The sequence below is a fragment of the Eutrigla gurnardus genome, assembly GCF_963514095.1.
Source record: "Eutrigla gurnardus genome assembly, chromosome: 1".
Taxonomy (NCBI): Eukaryota; Metazoa; Chordata; class Actinopteri; order Perciformes; family Triglidae; genus Eutrigla; species Eutrigla gurnardus.
The window spans coordinates 31,235,465-31,259,657 of NC_139915.1; the positions used below are offsets into that span (position 1 = coordinate 31,235,465).

At 41.9% G+C, this 24,193-nt stretch overlaps 1 protein-coding gene across 2 annotated transcripts; it reads left to right on the forward strand.

The window, feature by feature from the left end:
• The first annotated feature begins 220 nt into the window (after positions 1-220).
• Positions 221-22,976, forward strand: trpm5 (transient receptor potential cation channel, subfamily M, member 5). Of its 2 annotated transcripts, none has more exons than XM_084016497.1 (26): positions 221-302; positions 2,379-2,446; positions 3,881-4,040; positions 4,133-4,313; positions 5,066-5,241; positions 5,335-5,512; positions 7,708-7,772; positions 8,170-8,355; positions 8,706-8,805; positions 8,914-9,032; positions 9,586-9,933; positions 11,758-11,901; positions 14,541-14,664; positions 14,838-14,983; positions 16,306-16,418; positions 16,724-16,828; positions 17,031-17,289; positions 19,481-19,599; positions 19,694-19,826; positions 20,605-20,779; positions 20,963-21,131; positions 21,238-21,416; positions 21,700-21,832; positions 22,302-22,374; positions 22,482-22,572; positions 22,696-22,976. In XM_084016497.1, exons 1-26 carry the CDS (start codon positions 276-278, stop codon positions 22,839-22,841), a joined length of 3,717 nt encoding a protein of 1,238 aa, XP_083872623.1. In that variant the 5' UTR covers positions 221-275; the 3' UTR covers positions 22,842-22,976. The 2 variants fall into 2 exon arrangements, with proteins under 2 accessions (XP_083872623.1, XP_083872624.1); XM_084016498.1 differs by having other exon boundaries at positions 11,761-11,901.
• Positions 22,977-24,193: the final 1,217 nt, after the last annotated feature.

The window sequence follows — 24,193 nt, forward strand, 5'->3', positions numbered from 1 at the left end:
ACTGTCCTCTCTAAAGAAAGGCAAAAAGGCCAAAAATAAATACACAGAATGTTGTCGACTTCAACGGTACGACATTTGTAAGTGTGTGTGGTCCTGATGAGAGCAGCTGGCAGCGGGCCGCCCAGCATGCAAAGCGACGGTGCACGGCCGTGTCTTGGATTGGCCGGAGGTTAGAGAGCCCCACCTCTGAACCACTTCCTGATAGTCGGGGTCGTTCACCTCCGGGGAAGGAACACCCGTCAGCTCTCACAGGTGAGCTTCAGCGGGAGGACGGCATGCAGGAGAAACAAGGCACACCTCTGGTGAGTATGTGGACGGTGCAGCCGTCTCTTACTGTCGCCCATGAAGCTGGAATAGTTTGTTTTTCAGACACGATCTTTTATTTTATTCATATTGAAATGCATCAGTAATGACTTTTGATCAGGTGCGATGATTTATATCATGTCTCCCAATTACCCAGCTGAAATGAATTCATGCATGACATGTGTTATGAGAAATGATTCCAACTTCATGGGCGATACAATATATTGCATATTGTATATGTATTCTTACATGTTCTCATAGGGCAGTGTGTGTGGTACTTATACTCAGGTCCATCATGCCTAAGTTGTATATCAAGGGTGATGAAGCAAAATCATTCTGTGACTTATGTGTGTGTATAATGGAAAATAGTCACTGGAGGATGTAATTACACAGCTGAAGAGATTGCCTTGAAGATGAAGTAGATGTTTCATCTTTTTCTTAACAACCTACAGAGATGCCCTTACATACCTGCCGTCTTCATTCACATCTAATAGAAATGTGTAAAACATTTGTATCTCCTACATTTCTCCCCTGTGCAAAACCTGATAGCTTTTTTTTATTCGTGAAAGATTGATTTTTCATCCCGTGATAATACTATTTTTGAGTGCTGTAGAATGTTTAGATTTTAAAAACAAATATTGATTCTGACACAGGTTATTGCGTGTTTTTCTTCTTCTCATGAATACATCTTTTAAATTAAATGGAGGTTTTATCGTCGTGTACCCAGAGGGAGTTGCCGGCCCCGACAGTACTACACACATCCTCGTATATACTGTAGCTGTGCGTCTGCAACACAGGTATATCAAGACATCGCAGATCATCATCTCTTCTGCTTGAGAAAAGACAGCTTAATTATGCCAGACTTCAAGAGTAAAGTGTCCTTGAGATCACACGCAGCCAAGTTAACATGATTAAAGTTCAAATATCCATTTCTTTGAAAGGAACAATGAAAGACATAGTGGTATGCAAACACTCATTAAGCGACAGCATGAGACAGTTGTACTGCAATATATGGAGGTCTCCTCTTTGATAGACATCACTCAATGATGCAAGGAAGGCAATTTCTTAAAAAAAAACCTAAATCTAAAAAGCACGTTTGCAGTGATATACTGGGAAATTTGGCACATTTAGTTTTCAAATTGAACAGAAACTGAGGTCCACTGTAGGAATGCATGTGTGTGTGTGTGTGTGTGTGTGTGTGTGTGTGTGTGTGTGTGCATAGGCGTTCGTGTCCATAGTTTTGCATGCAAATCGTCCCGTTTGCATACCCGATAGTCTTTCCCTCCCCAGATCCAGACCTGTATTCAAATAAAGGCCTCCATTACAAGCTGCTCACTTACATTACAACAGATGGCTCAACACAAATTGACTCGCGTTAACCATTGCACTGCGATTCTATTAAAACGCCGTCCTTACCCAGGGAGCCTTTCTGTCAAATAAATATGTGCTGCATGTTTTTTTTTCTTCTTCTTCTTCATCTTTTTTTTTCGGTTCTAATCATCTTTCACAAACAGCCCAAGCAAATAAGGCCGGCTGATAAAAGTCTGTGTTCACTCAGGCAAAAGGATAATCTTATCAATAATGGATGAGCTTCCTTTTTCTGAACTCGGTGTCATTTATTTGGATGAAAATAACCGTCCGGAGATAAACAGGCTGTGGCTGTTTTTCATTGTAAAACAATAACTACATGCAAACCGGGTCATAATGTCAAAAGCATATTCCAGAATGCTTAACGAGCCTAAATACTTTATTTGCCATTTGACATCAGATCAGAGGGGGGGGGGTATGTTTGGGGAGTCTTGTGGCAGCCCGCAGTATTGTGGCCCAGTTTCTCCCTCTCTCTCTCAGTTTCATGTGTAACGACTGTCAGTGCTTTGTGGATTTTTTCTAGTTCAGACATCATTGCAGGAAGCACTTTGCATATGAGGCGAGGAGGAAAATTCTGCCAACTTTGCATTGACCACAAGCACTTTCTAAGAGCCTTTTTTTCCCTCCTCTGTGAAATGAGTGGCGAGTGAGTCATAACGGATTAGAAAGGAAAAATACTATCTGTGGTGTTCCATCTGTGTACACAGGGGGCGCTGCAGCCGCAGACGCGATGTCTCCGATGTGGGGATGCACTGGAGTGGTCCGAGGAGCACAGGTAGACCCGTTCCCACCGCATGAAGGGATGTATTTGCACTCATCTCAAATAATGCTCAGTTTCTCGAGATAAACAAATAACCATCAGATCATTTGCGAGCAATCAGATCAGACTCGGTGGTTAGCACGGCCACGAATGGAAAGAGGGAGCAACACAAAATTTGCACAGGACTAAGTAGCATTAACTAATTCCAAGCATAGTTTTCTATTTTTTAATTATTCATAAGAGGCGCTCATAATTTCCAAGCTGTAGAATAGGATGCTTCTTCTGTTAACTACTAAGAGCAACAGCAAAGTGCTGCATTCTAGATGAAGCGGATTAAGGGGAGAAAAAAAGCAGCCGAACCACGTTGGATATTGCAGACACGCTGTTTTTTTTTTTTTAATTCACATTCTTTGAAGTTCGTAAATCTGTAGTTATTAATCCACAATTTATGTACAAGCAAATCATTTACTTTCTGGTAACATACATGCTCTTAGACAAAGTGGGGTTTATAACTTCTTAGAAAGAATATTCAATAAAAAAAATGTTTTTAGATGAAGAGAAGTACAACTAGAAATCAAGATTTAAAAAACAAACACTTAAGCAGAAAAAAACTACGACTTATTTCAGTAAGTTCAATTCTGAGCACATCTAGTGCCTCCGCATGGCTGAGGCACTAGGATGAGGATGGCTGAGTCGGCGGCTTGCAGCTAACAGTGCTAACGGTGGGTGCTACGCTTCCCCTGATCTGAGCTTGCAGCGTGAGCTCGCCAGTGGGCAAACTTTTACATAGTGGCCAAACGGTGGAATTACGTGATCATCCTGATCCCGATACTTTGCTCTAATAGCAGAATAAAGACTTGTTTTCCTCCCTCTGTCGATGTGAATGAACACTAGACGGAGGCTGGAACAAGGTGTTAATAAAGGCTAGGCTCATGTACCTCCTCTATGGGCCCAGTGATGCAGAAGATCCAGATATTTCCATCTGCATTTTACACTCAGAGGTTGAAACTTACTTGGCTTCATGCCCCACTGAGCAACATGCGTCGGGATAAGTAGGACACCGCCTCCGACGCTGTCTGCAGGTGTCTTCATACATCCACGAGGCTCGAATGCTCGGAGAGATCTCGGATTGCCGCACACACAGAGGGATGACGTTCCTCCCCTCTATCTTTACATACCAAACAGCTGTTTGCTGCTGTGTTAATGCAGGGAACCTTTGAAGCGTTGAGCTAATGGTTATAGGGCAGATTATTCTCTTGTATTTCAAAAGAGTGTTAAATCAACAATCTTATTTCAATGATTGCTTCACTGCGGGAGAGAAGGAACAGAGAGCAGCGTCGGTGCTTGTTTTCTAACCAACGTAGAGAGAGAAGGATGTTGCAGGTGGGTCAGAGATCCGGCTGCAGCTATAGTTGGTATAGAAAAGGCCTGAATGTGTGTTTGTGTCAGCGTCCTGCTGGGCTGCTCCTGCTGCTCCACGGTGGACGAGACGCTGGAGAGCGTAGCCAGAGGGATGGCCAGCCGGATGAAGAAGAGGGAGAAGAGTCACTGGGCGTCTGGAAGAGTGGGCGACATCGACTTCGTCGGCTTGACTAAAACAAGAGGAAAGGTGAAACCCGACATAAATACCGATCGCTATATATATCAGCGTTGGTAAATCTTTCAGAGTAACAACGTGTCGCCTTGTCTCCTTGTGCCAAGTTCGTGAGGGTTCGCAGCGACACCGACCCGGTGCAGATCTACCAGATGCTGACGGAGGAGTGGGGCCTCTCTCCCCCACACCTGGTGGTGTCGCTGGTGGGGGGGGACGAGCCGACTCAGATGAAGCCCTGGCTCAGGGACACGCTGAGAAAAGGACTCGTGAAGGCCGCGCAGAGCACAGGTTGTAACAATGGGGGACGGCCTTGGCTTTTTTTTTTAAATCAACAGAGAAACTGTTGCAGAAATAATAGAAGCACAACAGGCAATGTTGTCTTTTATTCAGTCAAGTGCTTTTTAATTGCACAATGAGTAAAAATGTTTTCTTGACTTTCAGGATTAACCCTGTAAAGCCCGACCCATCAAAAAATAGCCTGAAAATAATTTCTCATATTTTTCAAATTTTCAATTTAAAAAAAACCCTCAATGACAACGCACCAAATGTACCTGTAGTTTCAAATTTGATATGCACATTTTAACATGATTTAACGGTAATATAAATAAATAATTGTTAAGTAATTATGCATTGTTTCAATACAGCAAATATTTAACAATATAAATGTTATTAGTACCGTAACTTCTTCATATTTAGTCAAGATTTTCCCGCCAAAAGTGTGTGGATGATTATATGATTTAATGGGGAAAAAAGCCCTTAGACTGCCTGCAGTGGAATGCATATCCACTAGAGGGCAGAATACATTAATCAGGTTTAAGAGGTTTTGAAGGAAAGTATTAGATATAGTTCTCAGAAACTCGGGTAGCAAATATGATAGAAATGGTGATTTAAGTGCAGGATGCTTATGACCATATAAGGCAGCGAACTATTACAGAATATCATGTGTTCATGTTTATCCAGGATGCATTCTTGTTTGATGCACATTAGTAGAGACTTGCTTCTAGTACACAAAAAATGACCAGACACACTCGTGCCTCCAGGAGCTTGGATTTTGACTAATGGCCTTCGCTTTGGCATCACCAAGCACTTGGGCCAGGCGGTGAGAGATCATTCGTTGGCCAGCACCTCCTCGAAAGTCCGCGTGGTGGCCATTGGCATCGCACCTTGGAACATGATTCACAACCGAGAGGCACTTCTCACTCGCCACCACGCCAAGGTTTCTGCTCACGCATATGCGACACCAAGCTAATAAAAAAACACAGCACATTGACACCTTTTTCACATGGTCTGTTTTTCTGCATACCTGCAGGTGGATGAGCCCGCCGTATACACGCCACAGGACTTGCCTCATGGGTCCGTGTATTCCCTGGACAGTCACCATTCCCACTTTGTGCTGGTGGAGGAGGATCCCAGCAGACCGGGGGCCACCAGTGAAATGAGGGTGAAGCTGCTGAAGCACATCTCTCTTCAGCGCACCGGTTATGGAGGTAAAGCCCTTTAGGTCATGAGAATCCTTCACATTAAATATTAATGTCCCATTTACAAATGAAAATAACAAATATATAAACACTGAAATGCACTTAAAAGTAGGATTACAATTTTATATGAATTATGGACGCATTTAGCATTATTTTACTGTTTTAGGACAGGTGGCTGCTTCATAAACAGATAGCTTTAAAAAAAAGAAAAGAAAAAGCCCTGTTTCATATTTTATGACCTTTTCATGTGGCTTGCTATAAAATCATATGCCTGAAAACTGTAAACAAGTTCTGTAGTTGAGTAAATGCACATCTGCTCAGAACGGTGCTCTGCAGTCTGCCTGCCATTGAAATATTCTCTGTGTTCAAAAGGAAGTCAATATATTATTATGTATTTAAAGATTGAAAGTCAATCTGGCTCCTTAAGAACAGCGATGTGAGGAGCAGATCTCACCCCTGTAATAACACACACACACACACATATATATATATATATATATATATAAATTTAAAAAAATCTCCTTCTCACCCCTGGTGGGGTGGTATCTGTGTCATCCTCAAGCTCGGGTCCTCTACCAGAGGCCTGGGAGTTTGAGGGTTCTGCACAGTATCTTGGCTGTTCCTAGGACTGCACTCTTCTGGACTGAGGCTTCAGATGTTGTTCCTGGGATCTGTTGGAGCCACTATATATATAGTATTCGTTGTCTTTTTAGATCCGGGAACATATTAACCATGAACTAGTTTTCTTATTAGCTTATTCTTATTAAGTGGTTTACCACACGCAGTGATTAGGAAATAATTGATGAAAACTCTCACAGTAGTTAATGGCCTATAGTTGGAGAATATGATCATGCAGAATAAGGCATTAGTAAGTGATTTATAGTGGTTTAAAAATAGCCAATATGCTGCTAATATGCATGCTAATAAGAAACTAGTTCATGGTTAAAATGGGTTCCCTAATCTAAAGTGTTAGCAACATGTTTTTAAAGAAAATAAACACAGCAGTGTTGGAGTTAATAGTGACACTTCTTTCCAAATATATATTAAAAAATGGGGTTTTTCACGGTTGAAAATAGCTGAAAATGTCATCTATGTTTTAAATCAGCTCTAATCTTGCACGGCCAATTCTGAGATGGAGCTGATCGCTTGGGATGAATCTAGGTCATGAAATAAAGGAATGTTAACGCCCTCTAATCAGACGCCCCTACTCGCATCTTCCCACTAAGTCTCTCACTCTCTCTTTTTTACTTTTTCTCAGTAACCACGGTGTAGCATTACAATCACTGTTTTCTCCTTTGTATGGAAATCTGTAATATAAATCTGGTGAATAAGTTTAAATATGCACATACATAGTAATGTGCTTTCCTACACTGTCACAAGAGTGTGTAGACAAGGCATTAAGTTGCTTAATTCTTCTAATCTAAACGGTTGGGCTAATAAGCTAGCTAATGTGAGTTGCTAATTCCACCATATTTTAATGCTACAAATTCCCCAGGTACAGGAAATGTTCAAACGTGGACTTCCAAACAAACAAAAATACATATTTAAAAGTTTGAATAATGTGAATTATAAATATGATATATATATATATATATATATATATATATATAGTGTGCCATGTTTAGTGGCCTAAAGGAGTGTCAGGAATGTATATTTAATTGCCCAAATGCTCATCCAAAGAAAACGTACACATTCTGAAAAGATGTAAATACAGCATTGTCCCAACAATGTTCAAAAACTTGCTTTACCTCTGATTACCTTTCGATGTTTCATGCAAAAGTTGTTATGCAAAACTTATCAAAGTCTGTTTTTTCTTCTGCGAAACCCTTGGCCCGGCACATTTTTATGCACCTCATGACAAATTGATTCCCAACCTTCGGGTCGGGACCTCCCAGATTTGTGAAATGATTCTCGGCCACGGTATGCTAATTCTGTTTGTTTTCTTTTCCGACTTTTCCCCTCACGATGTTATTTAATCGTTGGACTTTTCACCCCTCGAGGCCTCCAGCTCTGTTTAAATTTAACATGTTGGGGGAACATCACTCTTTGGTTTAACTGCTCGCAACTCAGGAGACCGATGGAAACTGTGAGAATAGATTTTTGTCACTATCCATGCTGGTTTCTGCAACATCTCAACAGTGGGATGGAGTTATAATGTGAGATACTCTGATATGCATGACATAACGTGATGAATGTACTTGCAGGCACGGGTAGCTTCGAGATCCCTGTTCTGTGTCTCCTGGTCCACGGGGAGCCCAGGATCTTAAAGGTAAGGTTACATTAGTTATCCGAGAGCTTTAAAGACGTGATCACGGAGAGACCGGACATCTTTTCCGTCATGTGAATGTGCACGGCTCTGACTTGAGAACTGAGTGGCTGAGGCTGGAGAATTAGGCTCTGAATCAAATTTCGAGTTGTGCCACCTCCTGAAGACGGGTGCCAAAGCCAGACTGAGAAATAAATTCTCTCTGTTTTTGCAAAACTAATCTCTTTGGCTCGAAAGCCTCTCAAAACAACCAATTTTTTTGCAAAAGAGCCATAACCAAGATTATGGATCGCAGCCGGTCAATACAAAATCTCAGTTTTCTGTTCAGTTGAGAAGTTATTTAGTAAAAAAAACCGAGTCAGAACACTGTGTCCCCCCCTGTCTGTCTGTCTGTCTGCAGAGGATGCACAAAGGCATTGGCAATTCGACACCATGGCTGATCCTGGCAGGCTCGGGAGGCGTGGCCGACATCCTCGTCACGCTGCTGAATAGGGGCTGCTGGGATACGGACGCCGTTCACGAGCTGCTGCTGGACACCTTTCCAAGTGCCCACCACAGCACCGACATCAGTAACTGGGTCAAGCTGGTGAGAGCGGTGCACACGGCGTGGAGGCAGGACACACACACACACACACACACACACACACACACATGGATGGATACACACACATCACATCCACGTTGCCAGAAAAATGGGGCACACATGGGGAAAGAGTGTGAGGGGAAGCTAATGTGGGATTTTCATCCTTATCTTCAAAATTGTGTACGTGATGACCTAATTAAGGATATGAAGGAGGAGGGAAAGATACTCATGATGGAATATATATTTCTTTTTTAAAAGCCGACATACACAGTGAAGAGGTTGTAATTTTAGAAAACAATACAAAAAGTACATTGCTTCACTAAGTTGTAACTGACCGTGAACCTGCCAATCAGATCCGGAAGATACTGGATCACAGGCATCTCCTCACGGTCCATGACCCTCAACAGGAGAGCTCGGAGCTGGACACGGTCATCCTCAAAGCTCTGGTCAAAGGTAAAGTACCCGGGAGAGACACGTCCTGAAATTTGCCATTTTCTCTGCCCGTACAAGTTGAGAGAGACATTGTTGTGGTTGTGAAATCTTGTTTGTTGTGCGTTCCAGCTTGTAAGAGCCAGAGTCAGGAAGCTCAAGACTTCCTGGATGAGCTGAAGCTGGCGGTGGCCTGGAACCGCGTGGACATCGCCAAGAGTGACATCTTCAACGGGGACGTGGAGTGGAAGGTGAGACAGACAGTCATTTAATCAGAGATTTGTTATTAAACTCGTCTTGTATTCAGTCGTCAATAACATGGACATTTAGCATCTTTAAGGAATGAAATTAAAATATCCCACCATGCTAGTGAGGCTATACGTTTAGTGTGTTAACACACCTACATTTTCTAGCTAACACACAATAGTTGATTTAGCTGAAAAGCACAAATATCAACCTGATGGGGGCGCTAGACGGAAAATCAGGGGATCATCTAATTATGATTCATCCTGTGGGGACCATGAACATCCATACAAAACTGGCAACCCACCCAATAATTGAGATATTTTATGGTGGACCCATCAACCCACCTACATATTTCCATCCACCATTCAGTGTGGCTAAAAATCTTTTTCTAAATCTATATGATCATGTCTTTAATTTTTTACACTAAATTATTTACATTTGTATTGATGAAAGGGAGTTATTGATGAGTGTACTAAATGTGTATTTTAGTAAACCTTTTCACAGAAAGAAGCAGCTGCTTTATGAGTCGCTGTAACAAAGACATAACGTTCTCCGCAGGCGTGCGACCTTGAGGAGGTAATGATGGACGCGCTGATCAACGACAAACCCGACTTCGTGCGCCTCTTCGTCGAGAACGGCGTGAACCTGGGCGAGTTCCTCACCTACGGCCGCCTGCAGGAGCTCTACTGGTCCGTGTCGGAGAAGAGCCTCTTTCACAACCTGCTCCTCAAAAAGTACGAGGAGAAGCAGCTCCTGCTCGGGGCCGCCAGGGCCCCCGGTCCACCGGTGCACCACCCGCCCGAGCAAGGGGAAAGGAAACCCCGCTTCACCCTCTTCGAGGTCGCCAAAGTGCTGAAGGACTTTCTCCACGACTCCTGCAAAGGCTTCTACCAAAAGATCCCCACAGTGAGTGATAAAGTCTGTCTCAAAAGTTCCCGGTTAAATCATTTATACTGCGTTGAATAAGAAATCCTTTCACTCACCTGATGAATTAAGTTCCGCCGCGTATTGGCCCCTCGCCCTGATACTCATCCGTTTTGACTCGCGACGCCGTAACAAAAAAAAAAGAAGAAACAATGTCTATTTGTTCGCCCTTGTCACAGTCTGCATTTGTCCATGAGTTGTGAGCCGGAGAGAGTGATTTTTCCTTCTCGCTCTCTCCGGCGGTTTCATTTGGAAACAATAAAAGGGCTGGAAGGCACAATGAAACAGACGATATACAGACTCTCTGTGCCGAACTCGCTTCCTAGAAAACAGTCAAGTTTTAATTGTGACCTCAGCCTGCACTTGAAGGAGCAAAACATAACATCTAACCAACAAAGCTGTCGTCTATTTATCCATGCATCCATGCATCCATGCATCCATCCATCCATCCATCCATCCATCCATCCATCCATCTATTTATCCATCCATCTATTTATCCATCCATCTATTTATCCATCCATCCATCCATCCATCCATCTATTTATCCATCCATCCATCCATCCATCCATCCATCCATCCATCCATCCATCCATCCATCCATCCATCCATCCATCTATTTATCCATCCATCCATCCATCCATCAATCCATCATGCATCCATCCATCCATCCATCCATCCATCCATCCATCTATTTATCCATGCATCCATCCATCCATCCATCCATCTATTTATCCATGCATCCATCCATCCATCTATTTATCCATCCATCCATCCATCCATCCATCCATCCATCCATCCACCCATCCATCTATTTATCCATGAATCCATCCATCCATCTATTTATCCATCCATCCATCCATCCATCCATCCATCCATCCATCCATCCATCCATCCATCTATTTATCCATCCATGCATCCATCCAATCATCCATCCATCCATCCATCTATTTATCCATCCATGCATCCATGCATCCATCCATCCATCCATCCATCCATCATCCATCCATCCATCCATCCATGCATCCATCCATCCATCTATTTATCCATCCATGCATCCATCCATCCATCCATCCATCAATCCATCCATCCATCCAATCATCCATCCATCCATCCATCCATCCATCCATCCATCTATTTATCCATCCATGCATCCATCCATCCATCCATCCATCCATCCATCCATCCATCCATCCATCCATCCATCCATCCATCCATCTATTTATCCATCCATGCATCCATCCAATCATCCATCCATCCATCCATCCATCCATCCATCCATCCATCCATCAATCCATCCATCCATCCAATCATCCATCCATCCATCCATCCATCCATCCATCCATCCATCCATCCATCCATCCGTCCATCCGTCCATCCATCCATCCATCCATCCATCCATCCATCCATTCATTTCAGTATAATTGAGGATAGGAAGAGATGCACCAAACCTGCTGGAACTCGTGTCTAAATATATCCCCTTTTGATTTGCGGTTAATTACCCATCTCTATATGTTGTGTAATTATGCCGTACATCTAGAAATTGAAGCTCAGATCATGACCCAAATCAAATAGTTTCCTCTCGAAAAAGTCTGTGGATTCAACGTGTTTTCATGTATAATTTTTGAAATATCTACATATCCCGTTGACAGGCTGAAAAAAACCCCCAGCATCCTTGGCAGGGGCGAGTAATTGGTTTTAGCAATAATGGCCGTAGATTGTACAATAGATTGTGTGACTGATGTTATAATTGCATGTTTATGTAAATTGAATGCGGCCATACATATTTAATAAAGCCCTGTGCGCTAGGAGAAGCCAGCGAAGGGCCGACTGTTCCACACCCAGAAGAACCTGGCCGAGTTAGAGGAGCGCTGCGAGCATCCTTGGAGAGATCTCTTCCTCTGGGCCGTCCTTCAGAACCGACAACAGATGGCTAACTACTTCTGGGCCATGGTCAGTGCTTTATTCAGATCAGCTCCACTACTACCTCAGACTCATTGTGTTTTCAAGTTAATGAAAGTCTTAAATGTGACCGGCATCAGCAAAACAACATTCAAAACCCAAACCCGAAGTCGGTTAATTTACCTTCTGCTAGTTTGTATTCTAGATTCGGGGTGAACAAAGAGTAATAGTGACCACAGCACAACACAGCGCAGGTGGCCCGGGTCACTCCTGCCACATGAAAATGTCACTCCGGATGATATAGCCCATGCAAACGGCACATTTATGAAGACATCGGGGAACTAAAAAGCTATCTTATCTCCGAGAACATTATTCAAATGAAGGTCACGCTGCTCCATGAGGTGGCGTATCCAACGAGCTGTGAGGTCACGCAGGCGTAGCTAAAGTCCATGATGAAGTTAATGAGAAATACACCCTGACATGGGATTGATGCACTATGAATAGTTTAAAAAGACACCAATCAACGGTAATTGCTCTGTGTTTTCAACATCTTTTCAAGGCACCTTTCGCTCCTTTATTTCCTCTTTCCCGAACTAAGGAAACCAATTATTTGCAATCTCACAAGCGGTCACCCTCATGTGCTCCATTTTTTTCCCTGCATCTTATTTCAAACATTATCTGAAATTATGGTAATTGCATTCAGTGTGTGTACAACCCCCACTGCAAAGCTTTTTCACCACTCACACTCTGGCTGGGATATCTGCATTCATAATTTCATTGTTTGAAGTATCTCTCACAAGTGAAGGCCTCATCACAATTATCCTTGCAGCTTGGCTTATGCTTGCAAATATATTCCATCTATAAATGAACACAAGAGCAAGATTATGCAACGGGATGTATAGAAATGTTGTTTATTTGAATAAAGGAGAGCCTTCTGTTTAACATTTAGTGCCATTATAGTCCTGTGAAGGTTTCTTTGATAACATATGAGGCCATTAAAGGGGACATATAATGTTCATTTTCAGGTTCATATTTGTATTTTGGGTTGCCACTAGAACATGTTCACATGCTTTTAATGTTAAAAAACACCTTATTTTTCCCATACTGTCTGTCTGAATATACCCGTACTTAACTTTTGTCTGAAACGCTCCGTTTTAGTGCCTGTCTCTTTAAGCCCCACCTCCACAAAAAGCTGCTCTGATTGGCCCGTGACAACAATATGTAAATGAAACATGAATACTGATCCAACAGGGTGGATACACAAATGATGTTTCACTTTCATTAAAGGTGTTAAATTTGAAGAAGACAAACACGTATAACAACACACACAGAGGGACTTCATTCTCTACTCAGGTTGACATTACTCTACGAAATCTTTACATCGCAAACAGTCGTTTGATGCTATATTAATCCTCCGAATATCATATCGAGTCAGAACAATCGGACAGATCAAGTCGCAACAACAACAGCTATCGTTTTAAAACAAATTCTGCATGCTAATGCACTTCTGTCTGCGCTTTCCCAGTGTCATTCTAGTTTACCTACATATTGCTTCTAAACTGTTCCACCGTCAGAGTGTTTGGGCGCAGCACGGACCTGCAGTTTTTTAATCCGTGCTGGAGAGAAACCCTGCTACCTTTCCAAAACTGTTTCTGCTGGCAAGCATCGACTTTACTGCAGCTGACTGTGATATTGAGTGCTGTGGGGTTTTGGCATCAAGTCGTTTCTTGCAACCAAAAAAATCTCCTAAATAAAAATGACAGACAAAAATAAGTGCGTCCACATCTTTAATTCCTCAAACACACGCACTGCTTGCAAACTGCTGTCGACAAATTGAGTTGTTTTTTTTAGATTTTCTTTAATTTAAAACAAAATCAATTATTATGATTAAGCCATTTAATTGTGTTCTATATAGGATGTCAAGTGTTTCTAATGTCTCTCTCCACCATAAAGGAGTTTTATAAATTGGATGTGTATGAAGCGTAGGGTGAGAGGAGAACAGTATGAAGCGATTAAGGTCGGGGTAGTCATACTGATAAGAACCCCCGATGTTCACGATGATGAATAACTTTTTCTCCACAAAGTTTGAGAGTTTATTCTCATAATGCACTGAAATTAACTTAAATTGAAGCCTGGGAGGAAGGAAGGAAGGAAGGAAGGAAGAAAAATCACATTAAAAAAAACACCCCCAATGGTATGCTTTGAAAAATATGAGCAGTAATACGAGCGAAAAGGTAAAGTCTACTTTAATAACAGAAAATGGGCCAAAACACTGACAACACCCTTTTAAGCATGAAAGTAGCTTTTCTTTATCTCAGGTCTGTGAAAAACACCACTTTGGTGTCCAAGGTGAGATGAATCCACTACCGATGTTCAAAATCACAGGGTTGGACTCTACAATCATACAATCTGACTGACAGGTGTAGACAGGCATAACAGCAACTACATCTCAGATTGTTAAAGGTTTGCTCTCAACAGTGTAAATACAGGGCAAAGAGTTCAGCAACTTCAAATATGAATTATGTCAATTATTAAATTGAATTATACACCGCATGTGCCGTGTGAGTGTCTAAGTGTGACGTGGTCTATCTAGATGCACAGAGTGCATGCAGCTCTCTAAAATTCTAGATTTCTCAGATCCCTCTCTCAGACCCATTTCTTGGATCCAGCTTTTCTTTTTCATCCTTCAGGGCCCTGAGGCTGTTGCGGCAGCGCTGGCAGGTTGTAAGATTCTGAAAGAAATGGCACGACTGGAATCCGAGGCTGAGTCTGCACGTAGTATGAAGGAGGCGAAGTATGAGCAGTTTGCCCTTGGTGAGTACATAAACGTGTGTGATCAGAAAAAAAAGAAAAAAAGGACAAATGTAGCAATGAGGTACACAATCGTTGGCCCTCAAACAACAGCACAACAGCAGCAGAATTGGAGTGAAATATGTGTCTTCAAAAATGTGAAGAAAACCGTCTACCCACTGTTCTAATTGTGGCAGATGTCTTCGGGGAGTGTTACTCCAACAGTGAAGACAGGGCTTATGCTTTGTTAGTGAGAAGAACACACTGCTGGAGCAAATCTACGGTCCTCAACTTGGCCACAGAGGCGGACGCCAAATCCTTCTTTGCCCACGATGGAGTTCAGGTAACAAACAAGACGTTTAAAGACGGACATGTCGTACACATTTTCAGCTTCATATTAGTACTTTAGGTTTCTACGAGAACATTTACATGCTTTAATCTAAAAAAAAAGAGATTATTTTCCTCATACTGTGTGTCTGAATATACTTGTATTCACATTCGGTCTGAAACGCCATGTTTTCGCGCCTGTCTCTTTAAAAGTCTGCGAGACATCAAAGAGGGACATTTGTATTTTAGGTTTCTACTAGAACATGTATATGCTTTAATCTTGAAAAAAATACATTATTTTTTAATATACCTGAATATACTGTACCTATATTCAATCTTGGTCTAAATTGCTAGCATTTTGTACCTGTCTCTTTAAAAGTCTGTGAGACATTTAAAGGGGGATATGTCGGGCTCATTTTCAGGTTCATACTTGTATTAACTAAGTTCTATTAGAACATATACATGCTTTAATCTTGATATAAAGACATTATTTTTCTCATACTGTCTTTCTGAATATACCTGTATTCACGTTCGGTATGAACCGCTACATTTTTTCACGCCTGTCTCTTTAAAAGTCTGCTCTGATTGGTTTTTATGGAGCACCTTTGCGAGACGGATTTCCGTCTGACACGTGATCCTGTGACATCACGAGAATCTCGCTGCCGTACAATGTAATTGTGACACCCAAATGTACGTGCATGCAATGTGATTTATTCATGACATGTCCCCTTTAACTTACCACATATTGAGCGTTGAGTGTGTAGTTAGTTTTGCCGTCTTCTGTACTGAAATACTTATTTCAAAGTCATGTCATGTTGCTTGTCACTGGACTCTATATAATTTAACAGAAATAGACGTCCTTGTCATTACAAAGTCATCACTGAGAGATAATTGGTATTCAGTGTCAGCAGGGGGAAAAAAAGTCAGTATGCAGAAATCTGGCCGGCGAAGTGTAATATTTTATTTAAAGCACACAAAATAGTCTTTTTTTTTAAATGGGAAGCTGCTTAATGTTTTAAGAGAATGTGTTTTTCATTACAAAAAGAGAAACAAAACCATGACTAAGCATCAGGTGTTCTTTTCATGGATAGCAACTCATCAAACTGTAACTAGACAGCTGTGGAGAAAGACATTCACACATATCAAAATGAGCATTTTCATCTGTTCTCATCAGTTAACTCCCTGTATGATGCTGCCATGGATTTTCAGTCACAACACAACACACAACACTGAGGCATGAAATAATCTAAGGCCTGCGACGCCCTCTTGTGGTGAACCTGTGAAGAGTTAGTTTGTCCCTGCTGTTGTCTTTGATTTGAAATTAACTTTATACGGCAGGCTCTCCTCACAAAGATTTGGTGGGGGGCGATGACGACGGACACGGCCATCTCCAGGCTCGTGGCGTCGTTCTTCTGTCCGCCGCTCATCTGGACCAACCTCATCAAATTCAGGTGATCATGGTGCCTGACAATGTTGTTTAACCTTTATTTAACCAGGTAAAACTCTCATTGAGGTTTCAAATATCTTTTCCAAGAAGACATTGCCAAGAGGGCAGCATAAAACAAAACGCACAATTATCACACAATTAAAAGACATTTTGGGTATTTCATATTTAAGGGATTATACACAACTTCCAATACTTCCACATTCTAGGCATCAAATTAAATTTTAAGTCTTTTTGGAGGGTGTTCCAAGCATAGGGGGCAGCATAAAGCTCTTGTTGTTGTTGTGTGACACTTCTTTCTGTGTTTCTCAGTGACGAAGAACTTGATAATCGTAATAACCGCGAGCAGTTCGTGGAGTTGGACAGTCTGGACACGGAAAAGGCTTTACTGTTAACCGACGAAGACGATGACCCTTTGTGAGTGTTGGTGACCCTCATGATTTCTTGCTGCATCGCATACCAACAAGAAAGCACTTGCCCCCAATCGTAATTTGTCCTGCTGGTCCTCAAAACACCCACAGTTATATGTGTTTCTTTCCAATGTTTTTTGAATTGCCTTGTTGTTGAAAGGTGCAATACAGATAAAATGGCCTTGACTTTCCCCGTCCTGTTTTTCCAGAGACTCTACGGCCGGAGGTCCCGCTGCTCAGAGCTGTGCCTCCGTCTGGTGGCGTTTCCTGCTCCGCCGCTGGCGCCGCTTCTGGAGCGCCCCCGTCACCGTGTTCCTCGGCAACGTCATCATGTACTTTGCCTTCCTCTTCCTCTTCACCTACGTGCTCCTGCTGGACTTCCGGCCACCGCCGCCGCTCGGCCCCGGGGCCGCCGAGATCATGCTCTACATCTGGGTCTTCACCTTGGTGCTGGAGGAGCTTCGGCAGGTGATCGACCACACACTTTTAGTGATCACACAGATTTTTATGGGGTTATTTATGTTGAGGATCCACATCTAGGTATGCAGCGTGACATTAAAGTCGGCCATATCTGAGACGGAGGTGACGTGTCGTTCTCTCTGGGGTTTTAAGGATTCATGAGCCTTTCACCTTTCTGCCTGACTCCCCCGTGGCGAGCCTTCCTCCCCCGAGCACAAAAGGTCCCAGATGAGACTTTGAGCCTCGTTTTTTTCCCCAACATGCCTCTTAGAAAGGGAAAAGAAGCACACAGCCGCGGGGGGACCGAGCCCAGGGTTGAATCATGCCTCTTCCCTAAAGCAAGACAATAGCACTGTTCTCACCATATTTGTCAGAACAAGAGAGACTCGAAGTTTATTAGCTTTTATAGATGCTCTCTCTCACAACGTGAAGAACTAATGTGTTCTTGCATTAACTGATAGGTAGCAATATAAAATGTCTGGTCGAGGACATTCTAGTGCTAACGGTGCGTTATTCCACACAGTCTAGGAGTGATGGCTGTTTTTCCAGAATGCCACCACCTTATATATTAAACCAACACCAATAAATCCGTGTTGACATTTGAGCGGTTTGCCCTCAGTCTCTAACTCTGCACCTTACACCTAGTTTACAGAAACTAATCATTATGTCCTGAAAAGGTCAGACGCTATCAGCACCAGCATGAAGAGCCGAGGTAGACCAGACTCCCTTACTGCTTGTTTAAAAGTCTCTTTAACACACTCACTGAACTGGATCTGATAGAAGTAGATTCATGTTCCGATTTTATTGCATTACAACCTAGAATTGATTTTGTCTTGGTTCTAAAAAAAGAAATAGTAAAAAAAAAAAACTTATTGGTGCTACTGATTACCTTCAGAAGTCACATAATTAGTTAAATAAAGTACACCTGTCTGCAATTTAGGTGTCACATGATCAGTCACATGATCTCAGTGTATATAAGCCAGTTCTGAAAGGTCTTCACATCTGAAGCACCTTCAAACAAAGAGCACCAAGAAGACAAAGTACAGCTCTGGGTGTTGGACCCCTTTGAGCTGTATTCTCCACAGAGCTTTAAAAGCCCCAAAAATAAACTTTGGTGAACTCCAAATGGCTTTTTTATTGTGTAATTCTGGATTTAATGATGCTCTGTGGGATGTTCAAAGGTGTTTTTGGGTTTGTTTTATTTTTATAAGCCAACCCTGACTGGTGCTTTGTCCCTGACCTTTAAGAAAGCTCCTTGATTCCAGGTTTTGCAGGCTGCATTTTAGAACAGTTGTGTATGTACAGGTAGACTGACATCATGGGACTTGTGACAGCAGATCTTAGAGTTTTCATAGCAAACGTGGTGAATACATATGCATGCGGCACCTTTTCCCTTTTTTTTTAAAACAACAACAACGCTTTGTGAGCATTTGGTTGCCATGTTGTGGTTTGTTGTAGGACAGTCGGGGCTCACACACACACACACACACACACACCAGTCGATCACTTTATGCAAACAGAATACTTTCCTCAGGTTTGCTCTTGGACAAACTGTGCCATCGAGGGACCGAGGGACGGTTCTTGGTGCACTTGCCTTGTTCGGACCACAGGAGACGACTCAAGCTGACACTCTTAAGTGCAAGAGACATTTTTGAGAGTTTGGGACACTGCAGGTGTTTCTGAAGCAGCAGGAATGTGTACCTGCTAACTCCCCTCTGACACTGCAGGCGTGTCTGACTAGGACATTTGATGACCTGGCAGGAAAAAACATGACTTCAAAAAGGCATATTACAGCCTCATTTACCCATAAATAACAATTAGTGTGTGATTACATTAAAATATGAATATGGAAACTCTACAGTAGCACAAAACCTACATGAAGATATTTGTTACTTGTATTTCAGTCCTATAGCACAGCATATTATTTTAGGATTGATTTTTTTTTTAATATTTCATCAATAATACACATTAAGATGAACTATACAGTATATTTTAAATATTTATATAAATCACTTTCGACCAAATGACTAATGCCACAAAAGCACACAGCAATAAGCTGAAAAAAGTCTTGCAAAAGTCATAAATATAAGATTTCTGGAAAATAATTAGCTCCGGTTTTCTGATGAATTAGCTCTTTTTAGATGTTTCTAAAAGCGCACAAATAATTCTAATAATGAATAAATGATGTTTTATGACGCAGAGCTTCTTCACGGATGAAGAGATGAACATCTTGAAGAAGTTCAAACTCTACGTGGAGGACAACTGGAACAAGTGTGACATGGTTGCCATCTCACTCTTTGTTGTCGGGGTTTCATGCAGGTAATTGGCTCAGTATTAACGACTAACATAAAGGATGAATTTCTGCATGGGAAGAAGTCATAACCCACACAGTGAGTAATGAGGATTTTTGCAGGATGGTTGACCACACGTATGAGGCAGGAAGGACCGTTCTGGCCATCGACTTCATGGTGTTCACTCTACGTCTGATCCACATCTTTGCCATCCACAAACAGCTGGGCCCCAAAATCATCATCGTGGAAAGAATGGTGACCAAAAGCTAAATGTCACTTTTATGAAAATATTATCAGGCATAGCATGCTCTTCTTCAGGTTCCTACTTGTAGTTTCTACTAGAACATCTCTCAAACACTATTTCTCATATTGTCTGCAGAATATAGGCCTACCTGAATTCGCCTTTCGTCTTAAAGGCTCTGTTTTAGCACCTGTCTCTTTAAGCCCTCCTCCCAAAAAAGCTTTTTAAAGTCAGTGATTCTCAAAGCGGGGTCCGCCCAATAATTAGCTCTAAATTATAAAAGTGTTTTGTATTATTTAAAAGGGTCATATCTACAGAGGAGCAGACAATGTTTCATTCGTGGCAATAAAACAAGAGTATATTGTGTCCATTACTCCCACGTTGGCTTTGAGCCACTCTGATATGAATATGGGCCACACAGCAATAAGCTCATGAATTCATTATTTTTGTAAGCTGAAGCGCTTTCGACCGCTTAAAGTTTAAACGTCTGGATTTATTCACACCCTGCCAGTCTTGCTATTGTTCACTTTATGTAGTAATTTATAGCTAAATATTCCACTTTAAAGATCAATTCCTTGAAATATCGGCTATAAATGCTGTCAAGTTGAGTCTAAATACAATTTGAATAAAGGTATATCTTCCCACTGTGAGACAAATAAAGGATCATCTCATCTAATCTTAACGTGGTTCATATTGAAATTCTGTTCATCGCTCTGAGACCGGTCTGATGTATTAAGTTTGAAAAGTTTTTAAAATGCAAGTTCAAAAAACCTGCTTGTGTCTCCGATACAGATGAAGGACGTGTTCTTCTTCCTCTTCTTCCTGAGCGTGTGGATGATCGCGTACGGCGTCGCCACCCAGGCTCTCCTCCACCCCAACGACCCCAGGATCGACTGGGTGTTCCGCAGGGCCCTGTACCGCCCATACCTGCACATTTTTGGCCAGATCCCCTTGGAGGAAATAGATGGTAAATTTCAGCAGACGCTAATTTCTCTATTCATTCAGGGTCTAGAAGCTATTTTTAAACGTGTGAAATGTTTGTTTTTGTTTTTTTTATGATATTGAAACCATTGGTGCAGTCAGGGATGCTCTCCGTTGGCCTGAATGTTATGTCTTCTAACCTCATTTTCTCCGTTTTAATTGAGCACAGCTGCTCGCATGCCTGAAATTAACTGCACCAACGACTCGGAGGAGATTATCGCGGGCCTCCGGCCGCCGTGTCCCAACATCTACGCCAACTGGCTGGTCATCTTGCTGCTGGTTATCTTCCTCCTTGTCACCAACGTCCTGCTGCTGAACCTGCTCATTGCCATGTTCAGGTGAGAGGCTCCATATGTGCCGACATATGCCAGAGGCTTCTTTTGTACGTGATCAAAATCCAAAATTGATTCTATTGGCTTTTTTCTTTGCTTTTACCGTTTGCAGCTACACGTTCCAGGTGGTGCAGGGCAACACGGACATCTTCTGGAAGTTCCAGAGGTACAACCTGATCGTGGAGTACCACAGCCGCCCGGCTCTGGCTCCACCCTTCATCATCATCAGCCACCTCTCTCAGCTGCTCCTCAGTCTGGTTAAACAGCCGGCATCCAAGCAGGAGCATCTTGGTACGGAGGTTACGTCTCTATATTTCACCGTAGTTTCATCAGGAACTTATTAAGCCATTCTACTTCATTACAAAGAGGTATTGATGTAGTTAATTTATGCCTAATCTGGATGAAGTAATATTCAATTAAATACTATGTGTTTATCTCTGTCCTTCACCTGCTCTATGCATGAAGGATTGCTGTTGGTTAATTGGTTATTGGACTGCTGCCGTGTGTGTGTGTGTGTGTGTGTGTGTGTGTGTGTGTGTGTGTGTGTGTGTGTGTCTCTGTGTGTGTGTTCCAGAGAGGTTGCTGCCTGCAGGTCTAGACCAGAGGCTGATAACATGGGAGATGGTGCAGAAAGAGAACTACCTGGCCAAACGGGAGCGCCAGCATTGGGAGAGCAGCGAGGAGAGACTCAAGAGCACCTCCTCAAAGTATTTTTTTGCAGTTTTGTAAAATAATCGGTAAACTGTCATGTAGTGGGTGTATGGGAAGATATAATCATTTTAAGAAACGAGCTCAGTGGACCCAGTTGGACACTTCACGCCCCCAGAACCACAAACCGTAGCCTCGGCCCCCGAGAAGGAAAATCAAATATAACGATTGTAGCATTGAATGTGATTATCTCTGCCCGGAGGATCATGTGATCAGCTGAGTGAGTGAGTGAGTGAGTGAGTGAGTGAGTGAGTGAGTGAGTGAGTGAGTGAGTGAGTGAGTGAGTGAGTGTGCACCTCCGTATCTGTCCACAGCTAATCTCGCATTCTGCTGCAGAAACTGCATCATATTTATTTCAGGTGGCCAGTTCTCATGGTTGCGATGCCGCAAACAGTCTCAAAACACCTTTTTTTATACTTTCAAATTTTTCAAATTTTATTTTAACTGTTTTTTTTGTTTGTGACCGAGGGTTCAGAGCTTGCTGAGGATTGTCGGTGGGTTCAAGGACCAAGAGAAACGTCTGGCATCCATGGAGGCTCAGGTAAATCTGGAAAAAATGATTTCTAAACAGAACCCTGTGAACCATAATCAAGTTTTATTTTCCTAATTAACATAACATAATCTTAAAAATAATCTGGCTTTGCCTAGGTCCGATATTGTGGAGAGGTGCTGTCCTGGATGGCGGAGTGCTTCGCTCAGAGCACCCTCAAGTGTGGGAAAGAAGCTCCGAGAGCTCCGAGTGAGTCAAAGATCTGAAAAACGGGAAAGACGGCCTCATAATCGATAACCATGTGACAATATGTGTGATTATACTCTTGCTCTACTGTATGCATTTAATTATCAGTATGACATGACATTTCAGCATCTCTAAAGGACTACAAGGAAAGCAGCGCCGGCGATGCACCTCAAAGTCAGCCGGAGCAGGAAGTCAAACAGGAAGCGGGTGTCACCAGACGGGGGCACCCAGGATACGGAGCGGACAAAAGATTCCCTTACATTGATGAATAAAAGCCTAAAAAAATAAAAGCATAAAGGTGACCAGTAGCTCGCAGACCGCTATTTATGATACTATGTGTACATTTATTTTGGTAGAATGGTTAAGGGAAAAGGAGGCATTGATTTCTAATTAATAAAAATGATTTTTGGATGTATTCATAGATGTCTCCTTGGTTTTTGAGTGTTGCTGCAGGAAAGTTTGTTTTCCATCTTAAGAAACAAATTCACAAAATTCCTTTCATTATTTTTTTTTTTCAAAGTTCAAGCATTTGAGTTTAAAAAGATTTAATAAATCATCTGATAAATAATTTCTTCAGGACACAATGTTGTTGTAAGAAAAGGCTGCTCTGTATCTTTCTTATAGGAAATATTTTCACAAAGTTTCTTTAGTGCAGAAAAATATGCAACTTTGCTACCTTGAAAACATTTTTTTTATTTATTAAATTATATAAAAACATTTTTCTTTAATCATGTCTTAATATGTGGTCCAAGTCAATAGAAAACATGAAATATTAGATACATAAGATTTTAATTCAGGCGATTTCAATAATATTGGAACAACATCATTAATACCATTAAGAGTAATCTTCTTCTTTTTAACAGTCAAATTACTTTTAATGGCAACATAACAATGTAATGTTACAGATAGAGAAACAATACGAAGACACAATATATTACTGACATCAAGTAAAGGCTAAACAGGCAGCATGTCGGTTGAAAGTAAAAACACTGACCCGTCAGATCCATCTACTCTTCTATGCTTGAAATCATGGTTCGAGGTCACATTAAGCAGGAATTTGGGTTAAAAGGCACCGTAATTTCTGTCAAAATCAGAAAGAGCAACTTAGTGACAAACATGCATAGCTGTAATGTATTATGCAAAAATGAGGGCGATGAGGGAAGAGAAACTCCAATAGGTGCTGTCATTTCCTTACTGATCGTGTCACAGTGATGCCCTAAAAACAGTACAGGCCAAAGTAGTGAAGCATGAAATGCTGAATTGGGACATTAATGCACTTTGCTGTTCCTCATTCCTTTTAAATTGCCTTGCTTAAAAGCGTACCCTGTGGAGTTTTTCTGTAGACACAGTTAAGTTTCTCATCAAAATATGCCGCGTCCTCGAGGGCCAATAAATGACTTTAATGCATTTCCCGTCTCATAAACATTTTTTGCCAACGTTTCCAAATTTCCATACATACGCCGACTACTTCCTACATCCTTTGCATGAACTTTACACATTTTTTTGCCATGTTACCGCCACAAAATAACAACATGACACCGACGGATGTCATGAAGCCCTCCTTTTATTTGATGGACATGGTCAGATTTTTAACCCTTCGATATATTAAAATAAATGGACACTC